The sequence below is a fragment of the Gorilla gorilla genome, chromosome 4, assembly GCF_029281585.2.
Source record: "Gorilla gorilla gorilla isolate KB3781 chromosome 4, NHGRI_mGorGor1-v2.1_pri, whole genome shotgun sequence".
Taxonomy (NCBI): domain Eukaryota; kingdom Metazoa; phylum Chordata; class Mammalia; order Primates; family Hominidae; genus Gorilla; species Gorilla gorilla.
In genome coordinates, this window is record NC_073228.2 from 180,716,620 (window position 1) to 180,734,866 (window position 18,247).

At 40.6% G+C, this 18,247-nt stretch overlaps 1 protein-coding gene across 11 annotated transcripts in view; it reads right to left on the bottom strand.

The window, feature by feature from the left end:
• UIMC1 (ubiquitin interaction motif containing 1) overlaps positions 1 to 18,247 on the bottom strand; it is a 120,065-nt gene that overhangs the window by 35,821 nt on the left and 65,997 nt on the right. For all 11 annotated transcript variants that reach the window (XM_019027939.4, XM_031011332.3, XM_031011333.3 and 8 more), the window contains 3 exons: positions 16,969 to 17,045; positions 12,343 to 12,446; positions 4,173 to 4,326 (listed from right to left, as the gene is read on the bottom strand). In XM_019027939.4, the coding sequence (XP_018883484.4) occupies positions 4,173 to 4,326; positions 12,343 to 12,446; positions 16,969 to 17,045 (335 nt within the window). The remainder of the gene's footprint in view (positions 1 to 4,172; positions 4,327 to 12,342; positions 12,447 to 16,968; positions 17,046 to 18,247) is intronic.

The window sequence follows — 18,247 nt, forward strand, 5'->3', positions numbered from 1 at the left end:
TCACTGGAATGCTCAGCTAAAAAAAAAACAATCAGACTAAAGAGCTTTGTCAAATTAAAACTGCATCTAGATTGCAGTCCTTCAGTGCTCTGCCACTAAAAGTGGTTGATAGCCAGATTTAGGTCCTCAACTTTGTCTTTAGGGACTACAATGCTATGCATAGAGACCCTTAAAAAAAAATCTCTGACATAGTAATTTCACTACTGGGAATGGTAACAACAGCTAATAGTTCTTATGTATTTACTATGTGCTAGGTACTGTGTTAAGTACTTTCCTTAAAACACCTCATTTAACCTCACAAAAACTGAACAAGGTAATTATTATTATTTCACAGATGCATAAAGGGAAGCTTGGAAATTAGCACAGGGTCACACACTAGTAAGTCAGTAACAGAGGTGGGACTCAAGCTCAAACTGACTGGCCCTCCAGAGCCTACCTTACTGTCACCCTATATGGGAACATATCCTTGGGAAATAATCCCAAAATACAGCGACAATTTTAGGCTAAGAGGCTCAGTACCGTGTGATTATAACACAGTAACTTGAAGCATTTCAAATATGTAATAATTAAGTAAATGACAGCAATCCAGGTTACCAAATATTATGTAGGCATTAGAAATATTTTTATAAATAACTTTGTGACATGAAATATTTACACTATAGCTCTCCCTCTCCCTCTCCCTCTCAGTCTCCCTCTCCCTCTCTTTCCACGGTCTCCCTCTGATGCCGAGCCAAAGCTGGACTGTACTGCTGCCATCTCGGCTCACTGCAGCCTCCCTGCCTGATTCTCCTGCCTCAGCCTGCTGAGTGCCTGCCATTGCAGGCGCGCGCCGCCACACCTGACTGGTTTTCGTGTTTTTTTGGTGGAGACGGGGTTTCGCTGTGTTGGCCGGGCTGGTCTCCAGCTCCTGACCGCGAGTGATCCGCCAGCCTCGGCCTCCTAAGGTGCCGGGATTGCAGACGGAGTCTGGTTCACTCAGTGCTCAATGGTGCCCAGGCTGGAGTGCAGTGGCGTGATCTCTGCTCGCTACAACCTCCACCTCCCAGCCGCCTGGCTTGGCCTCCCAAAGTGCCGAGATTGCAGCCTCTGCCCGGCCGGCACCCCGTCAGGGAAGTGAGGAGCGTCTCTGCCTGGCCGCCCATCGTCTGGGACGTGAGGAGCCCCTCTGCCTGGCTGCCCAGTCTGGAAAGTGAGGAGCGTCTCTGCCCGGCCGCCATCCCATCTAGGAAGTGAGGAGCGCCTCTTCCCGGCCGCCATCCCATCTAGGAAGTGAGGAACGTCTCTGCCCGGCCGCCCGTCGTCTGAGATGTGGGGAGCGCCTCTGCCCCGCCGCCCCCTCTGGGATGTGAGGAGCACCTCTGCCCGGCCGCCCCGTCTGAGAAGTGAGGAGACCCTCCGCCTGGCAACCGCCCCATCTGAGAAGTGAGGAGCCCCCCGCCCAACCAGCCGCCCCGTCCGGGAGGTGAGGGGCGCCTCTGCCCGGCTGCCACCCCGTCTGGGAGGTGTACCCAGCAGCTCGTTGAGAACGGGCCATGATGACAATGGCGGTTTTGTGGAATAGAAAGGGGGGAAAGGTGGGGAAAAGATTGAGAAATCGGATGGTTGCCGTGTCTGTGAAGAAAGAAGTAGACATGGGAAACTTTTCATTTTGTTCTGTACTAAGAAAAATTATTCGGCCTTGGGATCCTATTGATCTGTGACCTTACCCCCAACCCTGTGCTCTCTGAAACATGTGCTGTGTCCACTCAGGGTTAAATGGATTAAGGGCGGTGCAAGATGTGCTTTGTTAAACAGATGCCTGAAGGCAGCATGCTCGTTAAGAGTCATCACCACTCCCTAATCTCAAGTACCCAGGGACACAAACACTGCGGAAGGCCGCAGGGTCCTCTGCCTAGGAAAACCAGAGAACTTTCTTCACTTGTTTATCTGCTGACCTTCCCTCCACTATTGTCCTATGACCCTGCCAAATCCCCCTCTGTGAGAAACACCCAAGAATGCTCAATAAAAAAAAAAAAAAAGAAAAGAAAAAGAAATATTTACACTATAAACAGAAAAAGCAGAATATAAAATTTTACAGTCAGACCTCAACTACGTCAAAAATTTATCTGCACATGGAAAGAGCTAAATTTACTGCTAAATAAAAAAGACAAGTTGCAGAATAATATATATAGAGAGCTATATATAGCATGGTCCTGTTTATGTAAATAGTGCCTAATTTTAAGTATTCAATAAATGTAAGCCATTATTATTACTATGAACATGTACTACTTTATAATCAGAAAAATCAACAAATTTATTAAATTAAGTGTTTATGTACTTCCTTATTTAATAACTAAAAAGTATATTACTTCAAGAAAAGTAAATAACATGTGCCTTGCCTCTCTGGCAATCTTAATTTAAAAAACACTTCACAATTATACAATGTCACATTTAAATACACCTAAGTTACAGGAATCAAGTAGCACTGAGAAGAACACTGCAACACTTCCAATTACCTAGGTTTACATTCAGCATGTTAGACCACAGAGAGCTGTGCTGACATGACTATATTTAGAGTTTAAAATCATAAACATGCCAAATCAGAGGTGGTATTTCAAGGGCTGTGATTAACAAGATTTTCTTGATCAATGTCTTATGCTGTCTGAAAACTAGGGATTTTGGTACAGACTTTTTTTTTTTTTTGAGATGAAGTTTCACTCTTGTTGCCCAGGCTGGAGTGCAACGGCACGATCTTGGCTCATTGCAACCTCTGCCTCCCGGGTTCAAGCAACTCTCCTGACTCAGCCTCCTGAGTAGCTGGGATTACAGGAGCCTGGCACCATGCCTGGTTAATTTTTTGTATTTTTAGTAGAGACAGGGTTTCACCACGTTGACCAGGCTGGTCTCGAACTCCTGACCTCAGGTGACCCACCCGCCTCAGCCTCCCAAAGGGATTACAGGCATGAACCACCGCGCCCAGCCTCTGGTACACTCTTAAAGAGATAAACCAACAGCTCCTCGGTAACTCAGCAGAGATATGATATGTAGGACATGAATGTAAATTAGTGATATTTTTCAGCTGCTGTCTCTAGGTAGAATTTCTATTAAAACAAACTACAAAAAGAGGGAAAAAACCTACAAGGGGTTTATTTTGAATGAAAAATGGGCAACTCTAGAACTTAGTTCAAGTTCCACAGGAATCTCAATATTTGAATACATAAGTTGAAATGCAAGGTCCACTGCACTGCACTGATTTCTAGCCTACCTATGTAAAAGAATAAGTTAATACGTTAAAAGATGGGCCAGGTGCAGGCTGGGCGTGGTGGCTTACACCTGTAATCCCAACACTTTGGGAGGCCGAGGCAGGTGGAGCACGAGGTCAGGAGATGGAGACCATCATGGCTAATATGGTGAAACCCCATCTCTACTAAAAAAAAAATACAAAAATTAGCTGGGCATGGTGGCAGGCACCTGTAGTCCCAGCTACTCGGGAGGCTGAGGCAGGAGAATGGTGTGAACCCAGGAGGCGGAGCTTTCAGTGAGCCAAGATCGCACCACTGCACTCCAGCCTGGGCAATAGAGCGAGACTCCGTCTTTAAAAAAAAAAAAAAAAAAAAAGCTTGGGCCAGGTGCAGTGGGTCACACCTGTAATCCCAGCACTTTGGGAGGCCAAGGCAGGAGGATCACTTGAGGTCATGAGTTCGAGAGCAGCCTGGCCAACATGGCGAAACCCTGTCTCTACTGAAAAAAAGTACAAAAAAAATTAGCCAGGCATGGTGGCGCAAGCCTGTAGTCCCAGCTACTTGGGAGGCTAAGGCATGAGAATCGTTTGAACCTGGGAGGCGGAGGTTGCAGAAAGCCAAGACCGCACCACTGCAATCCAGCATGGGTGACAGAGAGAGACTCTGGCTCAAAAAACAAACAAACAGAACAAACAAACAAACAAAAACATTAAAAAATGAAAGACTTTTCCCTTCCCCTTCTCCTGAGGCATGTGTAACAAGACAAAATACCTGCTAAAAGTAATGATGAACATAAAAGTACTAGAAAAATAACTAGATAGAAAAAACCCAAGACCAATAACAACTTTAACTTTGAAGAACAGCTATGTTTTTTCCCTGCATTGTAATGTATAGGATTATAAAACCACCACACAAAAAAGTAAGAGTTTGGCTGTCCTGGTGGGTCTTTACCTGTATCTTCCTCCATCAGACCATTGCAGTACATGGCATGTCGTTCAATCTTTGTGGGTGGAAAGCGTTGGTCACATAGCGGGCAGGATACGTGGTTACTGGATGAGAAGGTAGAAATAGCTATTTCCTTCTCAGCATCTTCCTTGTTACCAACCTGAAGAACATGACAAACAGCAATCATAACAGCTTTAGTTCATATCATTCCCTACAACGAACTGCAAGAGACTCCACCCCATATTTCACTTACTTTCAAAGAGACAACAACAGCTTATCAAATTCAGGAGTAAAGATTGAGAGATACTACTGATAGAGTCAATACTTATTCAGTGCCTTATACTGCCAACTATGTATTAAACACTCTACATGTATTACTCGTTTATATGTAAGTTTATATATTACTCGTTTATATGTAAGTATATTTATACTGACAACTATGTATTAAACACTCTATATGTATTACTCATTTAATCTTACAGTTATTAGCACACTCCTTTTTTACACGTGAGAAAAGTACTTGTGTAAAACAGTAAAGCAATTTGCAAAGTCACACAACAAGTAAGTGGGAGTGTTGAGATTCAAATGAAGGACTAGAATCTGCCTCAAAAACCTGAGGGCACTGATCTCTACCACATTGTAAGGCACAATCCTCACTGCATCAGTGTGCTGTGCCTGCTGGGTTTCACATTTTGCGTATCAACAGCACCTTAAGGACACATTTTCAATTTCACAAAAGGACTGTTATTACTGTAAGTGACTTTAAGACATAAGGAGTTAGAAAACAAAAGAGCTCTAAGCCAAAAACAGCACAACTAGGATTTAAGTTAAGAACATAAGTCTGTACTTAGACCCATAAGACCTAAGACCTGGGTTTTATTTGTGACTTTCTGCATTGAAAGAGGAAACTAAGATCTACATACTTAAGAAGCACCAAATAATTCATTAGGTAAAATAATCAATTCTGCCAAAGCCACTCTTAAACCTATCTCTTATTCCTCTGTTTTGTAGTCATCATTTCTCCTACAGTTGCTGGTATCTCTTAAAGGCAGTTTATTTTACCCACACAGGTTGATCAGAGCCAAGAACTCTGCAGTGATTAATTCAACAGTGTGTGTGAGCACTGCAGCACTACTGCCTAACACTTGCTTCAAAGGACAGCATGTCCTATCCAATCAATGTGAAAACATCCTGCATAGCTACTGCTTACATTTAAAGCAAGGGACACCCGGGCTGTCATTACACCTTACTACACGAGGAAAACAAATAAAATATCTTCTGATACAAGAACAAAACACGACCAAAACTTCAATGCATAGAAAATTTGACTTCTGAGTCAACTGGGTCTTTTGGGGTAAGAGGTTGGGGCTATCTCTAAAACCTAATGCTTATAAGTGTGATCCAGCAGAGATGAAAACAGGCCATCTAAATACCAAGTCAAACTGCCAGAAAATGTCCTGTTTTCAACACCACCTGCCTTTTATTAAAAGACATACTCTAAAGGCGTAAAACCTAAAAGATGAGAAAGGAACTAACAGTGGTTGAGTTCTTACACTATGCAGGCTCCACCAGTCATTTTCCATATCCATCCCTCCCAACAAGCCGCTGGACAGAAGTATCACTAGTTCTGCTATTACAGAAGGGGAAACTGAGGCTTGGAAAAGCAAAGTAACTTGCTGGTCACAAAGTTACTAAGTGAACAAACCCAGGCCCACTTGGCATCAAAACCTTCAGTAATTCCATTCTATCATGTTGTGGCAGAAATAAAAAGCCTCCTTCCCATTCCACCTTGTTTCTGGAAGCGGATCCTGCAAGGAATTAAGAAACTATCAGGTTCTATTTATTCTTCTTCTCTACAAAGTGGGGAAAGTCAAGTGGGTCTGGAAGTTCTAGGTGCTATGTTTTCCAAATTTAATCACTAAGCTTCTCACAAATCCAGGTTCCTCTGTTCATAAATCTTAAAACGAAAAGTTGTAAAGCTTAAAAATTGCAAAGCTGGCCAGGCACAGTGGCTCACATCTGTAATCCCAGCACTTTGGAGGCCAAGGCATGTAAGGAGACTCCCTGAAACTATTGCTATGGAATTAAAGATGAAATGTTCCTGATTATTGCAAATACAAAATTGCACGCAGGATCGTGTAAAGACAATGCCAGGCTGGACTGCTAGAAAGAGTCAACAGCGCGTGATGTGCTTCCCCCTGTAGAGAGCCTATGAATGGACGTGCAGTCAGGGAGGTTTCACATCACCAAGATTCCTATCCCAGAAAAACAGATGTTCATAGCTCTGGGAATGGAATGCGACCCTTGTGGGGAGCCCATAAACGGACGCATGGGTTGGCGCCTGTCCATATGGATAAGATAGGGCTATAAACGCCCTCATCTTGCCACGGCTCTGCTAGGCCTCTTTAGGGTTAAGGCATACTCCCTTCTGAGAATTTCTGGTCTAACCAGTTGTCTAGCTTCACGTCCTGTTTCCATGGATTGTTTGTAACCAGCTTTTGTTGCAATTGTTACTGCTGATTAATATCTTGCTAATCATAGGTTATGGAAAGGTTGTGTTTCTGTTTTAAGGCTCTTAGAAATTACTGAGGCACATACTATATTGTAAATTCTTATCTCTGTATACTATACTTCTACATAGAAATGTACTGTACTTCTTTCTACATACAAATGTTATGTTAAAGAATTACTTCATCCCCATGTGACCATCTCACCTCATAATCAAATGGCCCTAAATCCCTCACTAACCTACCCCCGCCCTCACTAAACTTAATAATAAATGCTGGTATATCCAGTGCATTGTTGGCACCGCAGGACCAGAAGGCAGTGACCCACCCCGGACCCAGCTTTCACTATCTTGTGTGTGTCTATTATTTCTCAACCTGCCGATCTGCCTAGGAACAAAGAGAGAGCCCCGATGCATTGCGGGCTGCTGGCCAGATCCCGCAATAAAGGCAGGCAGATCACAGGAGGCCAGGAGTTCAAAACCACCCTGACCAACATAGCGAAACCCCATCTCTACTGAAAATACAAAAATTAGCTGGGCGTGGTGGCACGCACCTATAATCCCAGCTATTCAGGAGGCTGAGGCAGGAGAATCGCTTAAACCTGGGAGGCGGAGGCTACAGTGAGCCGAGATCGCACCACTGCACTCCAGCCTCGGTGACAGAGCAAAACTCTGCCTCCAAAAAAAAAAGAAAGAAAAGAAAACAAAAGAAAAATCACCAGGTGCGATGGCTCACGCTTATAATCCCAGCACTTTGGGAGGCCAAGCCGAATGGATCACTTGAGGTCAAGAGTTTGAGACCAGCCTGGCTAATGTGGCAAAACCCTGTCTCTACTGAAAATACAAAAATTAGCCAGGGGTGGTGGCGCATGTCTGTAGTCCCAGCTACTTAGGTGGTTGAGGCAGGATAATCACTTGAACCTAAGAGGCAGAGGTTTCAGTGAGCCGAGATCCTACCACTGCACTCCAGCCTAGGCAACAGAGGGAGACCCGGCCTCAAAAAAGAAAAGACAAATAGCAAAGCCGTTTGAGCAGAAGGATGGCAGGGGGGTAAAGGGGATCAATATACCCTAAAATTTGCAAGTAGTCTTTAATTACTTAAAGTTGGTGGTGAATGGGCAGTTACTTGGCCTTCTAAAGTTCACTAAGCACAGAAATGTTACATGACGCAAATGTGTCACTGGTGCCCACATTGAGCACTATACTCCTTTGTATTTACCACAGCTCTATACAATGTAGAGAATGTATCTTTAACTATTAACGTATTCAAGAGGGAGTAGTCAATTGTCTTATTATGAATATAAGCCCACTTCCAACCACTGTTCATAGGCAACCCTGAAGGTTTCTGAACATTTTTATGTTAAAATAAGGTATTTTTTCCCAGCATCATTTAAAAAGTCTATTTAAGTATTAACTACTAGGGAAGAACCTCAAGGGGGAAAAAGGCAAGCAAAGCAGCTTTTATTAGGACCATGCAGTCAGGGATTTCTTTGCAGAGTTGCTTCTACTTCTTTTATATATATATATATATATTTTAAGTTCTAGGGTACATGTGCACAACGTGCTGGTTTGTTACATATGTATACATGTGCCATGTTGGTGTGCTGCACCCATTAACTCATCATTTACATTAGGTGTATCTCCTAATGCTATCCCTCCCCGCTCCCCTTCTACTTCTTTTAAAATATTATACAACTATTTTTCGGCCAGGCACGGTGGCTCACGCCTGTAATCCCAGCACTTTGGGAGGCCAAGGCGGGTGGATCATGAGGTCAGGAGATGGAGACCATCCTGGCTAACACGGTGAAACCCCGTCTCTACTAAAAACACAAAAAATTAGCCAGGCGTGGTGGTGGGCGCCTGTAATCCCAGCTACTCGGGAGGCTGAGGCAGGAGAATGATGTGAACCCGGGAGGTGGAGCTTGCAGAGCCGAGATTGCGCCACTGCACTCCAGCCTAGGCAACAGGGTGAGACTCCGTCTCAAAAAAAAAAAAAAAAAAATTATACAACTATTTTTCAAAAGAGGTACTTAGATACTGAATCTCGACATCTTAAAGGTTGTTGGTCCTTAACTTCAGACTTCAAAAAAAAAAAAAAATACACCTCACTTCAAGAGAAATGAACCCAGTGAAAACAAAAGCATGTCCTGCAAATCACCAAACTCTCCATCCCTCCCCCACCCAATTATGTGTAGCTTAGAAACCTCCTTGTTCTGGATCTTCCCCTTCTCACCACACGACTCTTAACATAGTTTACTGAAAAACTTAACTGACTAAAACTAGCTCTGGAGGACTCTGAATAACTTCTATTAGCTCTTCTGAGAATAGGATATTTATCTAAGACTCCAACTAAGGGAAACTCTCAGGCAAGATATTCAGAAACACTATTTCCAAAGAAAGTTGACTATTGTCAGAAATCAAGAGGGACTACATACAGTTATGCCATGGGTACTTCCAAATACCTCAAATACTATTGAGCAATTCTCCGTCATTAGTAAACTAATAAACAGCAATATATTACAAAGCAGTAAAATAATATGACTTTCCACATGATACTTCTACTTGTGACAAATCTCTGCCACGTGTTTATATTCTTTATCTAATTTCACCTGCAAACCAACAGAGTAAAATAGGTATTTCTGCCTCCATTTTACATATGAAGAACTGAAATTCAGAAAAGCATTTCTCTTCTGTGCTTCCTTAATGCCCTAGGAATCCATCATTACCTTTGTCAGACCACATTATAATTATAATTATCTGTTTATATGTCTGTCTCCTCCCTTACCAGAACCCTCTGAGTGCAGGGACTGTTTTTCTTATTTATCTTTGTATCCCAAGAGTCTAAAACAATGACTGGCACAAAGTATACAAACTATAAATAGCTGCCTAGTGAATGAATAAAGTGATTAATTTGCACAACATTCAAAACATGGTGGAGCTGGGATTTAAAGCCATGTCTTCTAATTGCAATGCTCGAGCTCCTTGTACTACACCATACCACCTTCCAGTAAACAAGAAATTTTAGGACAAATGACCTACACAGATCCCAGTGGCAAGAGTCCACACCCTTTATACTATCTTTGTGCACATAAAATGTTCCATTCTGTCTAATAAGTGACTTGTAACTAGTACATGATTTAAAATCTACAGTATATCTAACTTCTTTTAATGGAAACTTTTTTTTTAATATTTTCCTACTATATTTATTTATGTAGTCATTCTTTTAACGTGTAATCTTGGTCTAGTAGTTAAAACTCCAGTTTTCCCCTTTTTAAAAAATTTATTTATTTATTTATTTTTTTAAATTTTATTATTATTATACTTTAAGTTTTAGGGTACATGTGCACAATGTGCAGGTTTGTTACATATGTATACATGTGCCATGTTGGTGTGCTGCACCCTTTTAATGGAAACTTCTAAGACTGTTTAGAGACATCCACAGATATCAGCAAACAGCAACACCAAAAAGAGGACATTCAATGTGAGAAAGGCTATTATGATTCCATCTATTTGATATATAGTAGCACAGACATGTACACCATAAATTCTAAACAGGGTTCATGCTCTTTGACCCAAACAAAGAACAGTCTCGTCTGCAGTCATGGATGGGTATGAAATCAGCCTTAACTAAGGGCTTCTTCTGTATGTTAGGATGACTATGGTAATAATATTCTATTCCCTCATTCCCATTTAGAAGATTCTGTTTCTTCCTGAGAAAACAATCCAGAGGCCATTTTGACATTATGGAGCAGGATCTGTCGTCAGTCACTGCAGCAGGGAGTGTCATCATCTTTCCTACCACCACTGGCATTAGGGAATCTTGGTCAATTGTGACAGATCAGGTTCCAGAGAACCAGGCAGTGTGCATGATTCATGAAGGCAGAATATTTACCCAGTTACCTGCAGCACAGAGACCAGAGAGAGGATCTAACTTCTATTGTAAAAACTGTTTTTTAAAAATCCCAGGCCGGGCACGGTGGCTCTCGCCTGTAATCCCAGCACTTTGGGAGGCCTAGCGGATCACCTGAGGTCAGAAGTTTGAGACCAGCCTGGCCATCATGGTAAAATCCCATCTCTACTAAAATACAAAAATTAGCTGGGCATGGTGGCGGGCACCTGTAATCCTAGTTACTCGGGAGGCTGAGGCATGAGAATCACTAAAACCCCGGGAGGTGGAGATTGCAGTGAGCCGAGATCGCACCACTGCACTCCAGCCTGGCAGACAAGAGCAAGACTTTGTCTCGAGGAGAAAAAAAAACAAAATTCCAGAATATAAAAAGGAATCTTTCTTTTTTTTTTTTTTTTTTTTGAGACAGAGTCTTGCTCTGTTGCCAGGCTGGAGTGCAGTGGCGTGATCTCGGCTCACTGCAACCTCTGACTCCCAGGTTCAAGCCATTCTCCTGCCTCAGCCTCCCAAATAGCTGAGACTACAGATGCGCACCACCACGCCCAGCTAATTTTTGTATTTTTAGTAGAGACATGGTTTCACCATGTTGGCCAGGCTGGTATTGAACTCCTGACCTCAAGTGATCTGCCCACCTCAGCCTCCCAAAGTGCTCGGATTACAGGCATGAGCCACTGCGCCCGGCCAAAAAGGAACCTTTCTTAAAGTGCGCAGGATAAGAAAGTATACACCACTGTAACCAAAATCTTTATTTCTACTGAGGAATTTGGCTAACTCTCAGGTTGCTTGTGACAGCAACAGATTTTTAAGATTTAAAAATTTTTAAAGGAATTCCAGGTAAACTGTTTTGTTAGACTCAACATTAAAAATACACACTGAGGACTGGGCGCGGTGGCTCACGCCTGTAATCCCAGCACTTTGGGAGGCTAAGGTGGGCAGATCACTTGAGGTCAGGAGTTCAATACCAGCCTGGCCAACGTGGTGAAACCCCGTCTCTACTAAAAATATAAAAATTAGCTGAGCGTGGTGTCGTGCACCTGTAATCCCAGCTACTCGGGTGGCTGAGGCAGGAGAAACACTTGGACCAGGAAGGCAGAGGTTGCAGTGAGCCGAGATCGTGCCACTGCCACTGCAGCCTGGGCAACAGAGTAAAACTCCATCCCTAAAAAAAGAAAAGAAAAGGAAAAATATACACACCGAGAATCTTAATCAGAAGTATGAACCTGTATCAATCAGCTTTATGGTTACTGCCAGATATGTAAAGTGAGGAAAGGTAATGATGCAAATAGATTTATTTTATCAGACAGCTACCTTGACTTTGCATTTCTGATCAAATTAGGGCTGAAAGTTATGTATACATCATAATATAAATATAGTAATTTTTTCCAAGACTGTTTGTCTCTGTTACTTATTGGTACATAATTAAAAATGCCCTATAACTTTGGATTCAAACCCGTGTTCAAATTATATTTCTACCATTATTAGTAGTATGATTTAGAGCAAATTAAACATCCTAAGCCTCTGTTTCCCCATCTCTAATAGAAATAATAATGCATACAAAAGTACTCAAGAAATGGTAACTACTGTTATTTTTAGAAACAATGCTGAACTAATCTTAACTATAAAAACCTCTCCCTGACATAAGGGCCCCCAAAACTAAAACCCCCTGCCACTTAAATCCTTTCAGCCAATGTCAACGTTGCATCAGAGAGAGGACTGCCAACGGAAAGAAACCACTGAGAAAAAATATAGAGGAAAATATTCACCTCCTTATCTGCCATTATTATTCTGACTCCATCCAAGATATCTCTGCTACCTGGAGAGACTTCTCTTTCAAGGTCAAAAGTTTCAGAGGAACTCAGCTGTGTCTCTGTAATTTAAAAAAGTTAAAATCCCATTAATTTTCATTTCGTGTTTTCATAATTAAAAAAACAAACATGCCTATTTTCACCTAAAGTTTAGGATATGACAATACTGTGGTGGCAATATATTAATAGATCTAGTTTGTTTCTTCTTAAAGCTTTACTGAGGCATAATTTACAAATAACAGAATTCATAAATTTTCAGTATACAGTTTAATGTTTTGACAAATGTATACCATTTATATACTACCATTTATACCATGTAACCTCTACGATAATCAAGATATAAAACATTTCCAACACCCCAAAAAGTTCTCTGTACCCCTCTGCAGTCAATCTCCTACCTCTTTGGTCACTGCAATGAACTCTTTATAATGACCAGTTTACTTTATGTTCCTATAATTTTGTCTGTCATATAAATAGAATCACATGTCTTTTGTGTCCAGCTTCTTTTACTTAGTATAATGTGCCTGAGATGGACCCATGTCGTCACATAATATCAATAGTTCATACTTTTTGCTGCTGAGTAGCATTCCATTGTATAGATATATCACAATTTGTTTATTCATTGACCAACTGATCAACTGGCTTATTTCCACTGTAATTCTAGTTTTAAAGTATACTGATTTGACAGAAAACAAGAACCTGCCAATGTTAGTGCTGAGGTTAAAGAGATGATTAGCAAAAACAGAAATTGGGACCAGAAATAGAATATACATTCTAGACAAAGATATACCTTTCTTTAATATATTCTTTAAGCAGCATCTATTAATTCAACAAATAATTGAACATCAAGTCCCAGGCATTATACTCGCTATCAGTAATATGAAAATCTAAGACGGGGTCCCTTGTAGTCTAGTTCAGGGGCCAGAAAACTAGATACAGCTCATGGGCCAAATCCTGTCAGCTGCCTATTTCTCTAAGTAAGGTTTTATTGGAACACAGCCATGCTCATTCATCTATGTACTGTCTATGGCTGTTTTTGCACTAAAATGGCAGAACCAAATAGTCTCAACAGACTATACGGCCCACAGGGCCTAAAATATTTCCTATCTAGTCTTTTATTTTTAAAAAGTTTGGCTGGGCACAGTCACTCATGCCTGCAACCCCAATGCTTTGGGAAGACGAGGCAGGAGGATCACTTGAGGTCAGGAGTTCAAGGTTGTAATGAGCTATGATCACACCACTGCACTCCAGCCTGAGTTACAGAGTGAGACCCTGTCTCACAAAAAAAAAAAAAAGTTTGCCAACTTCTGCTGTAGACACATATCACTTAATATAACAACAACAAAAAAAACAGTAATTATCTTTCAAAACCACCAATGTATCTAGAAAAGAAACATTACAGACTGAATGTTTGTGTACCTCCCAAACTTCGTATGTTGAAATCCCAACCCCTAATGTGATAATATTAGGAAATGTGACCTTTGGAAGGTAACTAGGTCATGAACATAGGGCCTTCCCTCAAAAGAATGGGATTAGTGCCCTTTTATAAGGGACCCCAGAGAGCTCTCTCACCCTCTTTCCACCATGTGAGGACACAGCGGGAAGTTGTCTGGCTCTCACCAGACACTGAATCTGCCAACTCCTTGATCTTGGACTCTCCAGCCCCCAAAACTGTGAGAAATAAACTTATGTTGCTTATAACCCACTCAGTCTAGAGCATTTTGTTACAGGAACCCAAACTAAAACCAGAAATTTATTTCAGAATGCAAATCCAGTAAGTTCTCTGTTATCTGACACTATACCTGCTGTACCTCTAATTAGCACTTTGCTTCACAAAACAATAAATGGCCAATGTCAGGCAAATAGGGCATCTGCAAGTTTCTAATGTATCTTCTGAATCATTAAGAAAGGATTAAATACATTTCTAGAATTAACTATATTTTAATACATCACAAATTTTTTTGAAAACTGGACACACACACACACACACACACACACACACACACACACACACCTTATTGGAAAAAGGCTTACAGCACATAAACTTCAAAATCCTGTCAACTTTCCCTAAAGGTATTTTCAAAAAGATATTCAGCATATTTAAAAGTAAGAACCATTCACTGCTTAGATTACTGCAATAATAAAAAGTCTTCAATTATGCTTTCTGTGAATGGCTGAAATGTCCAACTAAGAGGGCATTAGCTTCTCAGAAATAAGCAATGCTAGAAGCATGCAAAATGTAGGCATAAGGCTATAATCCTGCTTCTTCAACTAAGTGAGTAACACTAAAAAGATATTGTAATCTTAAATATTAGACTCCTGAACTGTCAGAAATATGAAACAAAAGTAAACAGGTAACAGACTACTACACTAAATATGTGTTTCACCCATTTGGAACAAATTTTTTCAGATAATTTATATATATAACTTCTAAATTATATATTTAAAAAGAAACTCAGGAGTTTGGCTTCATGGTGAAGTAGTTATACTTTCTTAGCAAAAGGAACATTAATGTAATGAATACCTTTTGCAATCTCATTTAGAAGTGGTTTATGTCAGCAAACAGTTGGACTTAATTAGCAGGCTAATGACAGCAAGTCATGATCATAAAAGCTATCTAACCTCAGTATGAAGGGCCTGCTTTTCCCTCTCATTAACTAGGCCTTTCAAGATCAATATATTTGCAGCTTCCTCCTGCAAGATCCCATGGTGATGTCACACGCCATCATCCTAAACAGACTGAGTGATTTCCTTCTAGGAAGTCAGTAGTCCCAGACAGAGGGGGAAAGCTTTCTTTTCACAAAGGTAGCACAGTATTCTTGAGTGCTCCTGCCAAAATCTGAGCACTCGGTAGTGTAGTCTCTTAGTGGGTATTGTTAGGCAGTAATCCAAACACATTTCAAATGAATTAAGGAGCCACTTTCAGTAAAAACCAACATAGGCTGAGCATGATGGTTCATGCCTAATCCCCAGCACTTTAGGAAGCCAAAGCGGGAGGATTACTTGAGCTCAGGAGTTTAAGGTCAGCCTGGGAAACACACCAAGACCTCGTCTCTACTAAAAAATAATAATAATAATAATTTTTAAAATTAGTTAGGTGTGGTGGCACATGCCTGTAGTCCTAGCTACTCGGGAGGCTGAGGAGTGAGGATCATTTGAGCCAAGGAGTTCAAGGTTACAGTCAGCGAGCCATGACTGCGCCACTGCATTCCAGCCTGGGAAAAACTCTGTCTCAAAAAAAAAAAAAAGAAAAAAGCCAACATAGTTCAATTTTTAAAATAAATAAAGACCTTTATGACAGACTGCCAGGTGTTTAAAAATATTTATAGGTCTTTCCTAGATTACATGCAAACTAAGTTTGAGTCTCTGTGGAAAAACATTGAAGGAAACCAAAATAAGAAAACTATGATTATCTCTAATCCTTACAGGCTATACGAGACCTGAGGGAAAACCAGATGTGACTTAGGGCAACATCTGTATACTTGCTGTTCAAAGTTAAACATCAGTAGGAAGTCCCTCAATCTCACAGGAATGAGACTAATGATCTTTTCAGAAAAGCCAGAAAGGAAAATATAGTCTAAAACAAATTCCTTAGAAAGTAGTGGTTCATATCACAAAATAATGCTTCATATTATACAATGATTCAGGAGTTTCTTAGATGGTAAGTATCTTAGTTCATTTTACATTATTTTGTATATCTAAATCTATCCATGTGCAACTTTGAATGAGCATCTCTTCTGCCTAAAACAAAGTACCTTATTTTGTATATCTAAATCTATCCATGTGCAACTTTGAATGAGCATCTCTTCTGCCTAAAACAAAGTACCTTATTTTGTATATCTAAATCTATCCATGTGCAACTTTGAATGAGCATCTCTTCTGCCTAAAACAAAGTACCTATCTTTTAATTTTTACAATTAACAAAAAGCAAACTAAAGCACTTAACGAGGTTAAGCATCTTAGGTCTAAGATTAAAAATAATGACAGAACATGCACAAAACTCAATTTCTGAACCTCCTATGCAGTAAGACCCCAACAAATGGCAATGTAAAAACTAACTACTAAAAGGCTGTGAAGTCCAGGCACAGTGGCTCACATCTGTAATCCTAGCACTTTGGGAGGCCAAGGAGGGAGAACTTAAGCCCCGAAGTTCAAGGCTGCAGTGAGCTATGATTGCACCACCGCACTCCAGGCTGGCTGACAAAATAATTTAAAACAATTTAATTTAAAATAATTTAAACAAATTAAATAACAAAAGGCTCTGAATGTACAGTTAAGCAAATGCTATTCCTGATGCTTTGCTGCCATCTCTGATGAGGCCTGTAAACAATCAAGAAGACAAAAAAGTCATGTTAATTTCAAAACTAAATTACCCCTAAGGAGAGAAAAGATTGAGAATAAAAGCCAATGGCCATTAAAAACACCTATATGTGTATATGTATACGAGTGTTGAGACATGTACATACATGTATCAATTACATACAAACCTCCAGAGAGTAGGTTTGAAGAGTCAGAGGAAAATTAATAGGCATGAAAAGGTAAATAGGTATCAGAAATTCAGTAAAATCACAGTGGGGTACTTACCAGGACAAACAGTGATTTCTTCTGCAGAACTCTCTGGCATAAGGACTAAGCTTCTCTTACTGGTCAAAGCAGCAACACTGAAAGAGAACCAAATCCCAAATGAATTCCCAGTAAAATAAATCAGAACATAGAGCCAAAAGCAATGGTGAGCCACTCACAAAGCCACAGGTAATCACAGATACTTGCTGCCTAATACCACAAAAGCACAACAGGAAAGCAAGGAATCAGTACTGAAAACTCTAGGCCAGAAATATGGAAAATAAATATGCTTACAACTTCAGTTTCAGTGAAATCACTGAATGAAAACAAATTCCCTTTTGGAGTTTTCACAAAGGAAGGTTGAAGGGTAAGAACTGTCTGAATATCAGAGAAGGCAAAAACTCCACTCCAATATAAGGATGTCAAAGGTGTTTTATAGCCTCCATCTCAGCCTTCTGAAGGCTAGAGATTTGTAAACTGACAAGAGAAGACACAGAGATACTTCTGACAACACACTTTCTCCTCCTTTTGCAGTTAAATCTCCTCTTTATCTCAAGATGTTGCTTTCCATGCAACAAAAATAAAAAACAATTCCAAACTGCCCTACAGCAAAAATCTGCCCACATAAATTGAATCTCTTTTCTAACAAAAACTTAATTATGAATGGCTTCCTTCATCCAACCTTCTGGTTTTCCCTGACTGCTCATGGAGTGCAATCTCTTCCTGACATAGGAACACATGGCTGATCTGAGCATGAGCTAGCCCCCTCATGCTTCACAGGGCTTTACGATTAGTTTGATCAAGTATGCAAGAGGATGCTTGAAAACAAAAATCCTCACATCAACCAAGAACCACAGAGAAGACAGAATAGCTACAACTGAACTCATGATAAATAACTAAATCCTGATAGAAAACCACAAGTGATTTCTCTCTAAATAAAACATCTCATAGCATTTGTTATAAACCCCAGCCAGACAGAGTTTACTCTGCATGTAACATTAGTGCTCTATTCAAACGGTCCATCACAAAACAATTTTCTGACATTTATAAAATGGGCTAATCAATTTGAAGTCAAACCACATTGCCTGCGATTCCAACTCTCTCCTGGTGACAAAGTGTATAATCATTTATTAAAACCTACATCTGCTCTGCACAAGGCTCACCACAATAAAGCAGAGAGGCCTACAGGAAGTAAAGGCATACTCTGTTAAAACCACTTCCAAAACTGTCTTAACAGCAGGAAAATCAAACCAAAGCCATATTCTTTAGCCAAGGAAGGAATACCAAGTACTATCAACCA